Source organism: Austrofundulus limnaeus, unplaced genomic scaffold (genome assembly GCF_001266775.1).
Source record: "Austrofundulus limnaeus strain Quisiro unplaced genomic scaffold, Austrofundulus_limnaeus-1.0 Scaffold3494, whole genome shotgun sequence".
Classification (NCBI taxonomy): Eukaryota; Metazoa; Chordata; class Actinopteri; order Cyprinodontiformes; family Rivulidae; genus Austrofundulus; species Austrofundulus limnaeus.
The window spans coordinates 1,975-3,210 of NW_013955896.1; the positions used below are offsets into that span (position 1 = coordinate 1,975).

The window sequence follows — 1,236 nt, forward strand, 5'->3', positions numbered from 1 at the left end:
AATACGTTCAATGCGAAGATTCTGTTAGGAGGAAAATAAAAATACATCATAAACAATTTCAAAATACAACAATACAAAGTGTTCACCCAACAAAACAATGGTTACCTTTGAAGAGGTTGTCTGTACATATGGTGGTCTGCTTGTGTTGTGTCTGTGCTGGGAAAGCTTTTTTTGTACATACAGACTGAGGTAAAACTCCCGACCATGATCCACTCTTAGCTGAACCCACATCCCATTGTTTGCAACAGCAGTTCTGAAAAACAATTATTTGGCATTTTATACACACTGTCCTATGTTTGTCTACAAGTAAAATGTATATTAGTGATAGAGTGTTCACAGATAAGTGAAAACTAGACTAGTCTTACTGCAATAATGTAGTGTATTTGTAAAGTCTGGTTTCTGCTTACCTGTAAACTTGGTCATAAGTAACCAGGTTGTTCTTCACTGGCATTGTGGCTTGAGCAACAATTTTGCTACTAAAACCATCAATAGCCAAAATGTGTGTTGCTCCAAACATGACCATTTTTTCATTTTGGTCTATATGTAGTTTGTGTCCCATATGTCCAGCGTAGTAGGGAATGGGATTTAAGTTTCTCGCACCCTAAATAAACAATACAATAAGTGCATTTAGTTACATATTAAATGTTGTGGATAAATATTAATGTTAACAATTAACATTTAAAACATTTAAGATTTATATAATTTAAATTTACACATTTATTTAGAATTTATGTATAAGATTTATACATACAAATATTTAAATTTAATATTTTGAGAAAATTAGAAAGGCAAGAAGAGAGATGCTAAACAACATAGTGGAAAATTTGGAACTAGTATTTTACTCAAAGTGAGTTAAATAAGGACAAATGTGTTGGTGACATTTTTGTAACTTCTTATTTTACACTTTTCACTTATTTTACGCTTCTTAGTGGGGCCTTTTAACAACTTAATCCTATAGTTTAAATCACTAGGTTAACAAATATATATTTTACCACTTGTGCAAAAACTTTAAGTTACCTGACAGCGTAGCTCATTGTACGGCTGATGTACTTCTCTGAGTATCTTTCCCACTCGACACTCTCCTGCCCGAACCCCCACTGATGACAAGAAGCCAGTCATGAATTTACGTCCATAAGATGGACCGGTCTGCAAACGTCAAACACAGGTTTTAAAAATGACGCTGAATAAATGACCTGCAAATTTAAAAAATAAGGCTACTTTACCCTGGTTTTAGAT

General features: G+C 33.4%; 1 protein-coding gene across 1 annotated transcript; it reads right to left on the reverse strand.

Annotated features, from left to right (window-relative positions):
• Nucleotides 1–1,146, reverse strand: LOC106511893 (uncharacterized; the record flags this gene model as incomplete). The annotated part of the gene is given in 4 exon segments (XM_014000618.1): nucleotides 1–21; nucleotides 106–253; nucleotides 408–601; nucleotides 1,018–1,146. Coding segments are annotated over 4 exon segments (492 nt in total), but the record flags the coding sequence as incomplete, so codon positions are not given.
• Between the last annotated feature and the right edge of the window lie 90 nt (nucleotides 1,147–1,236).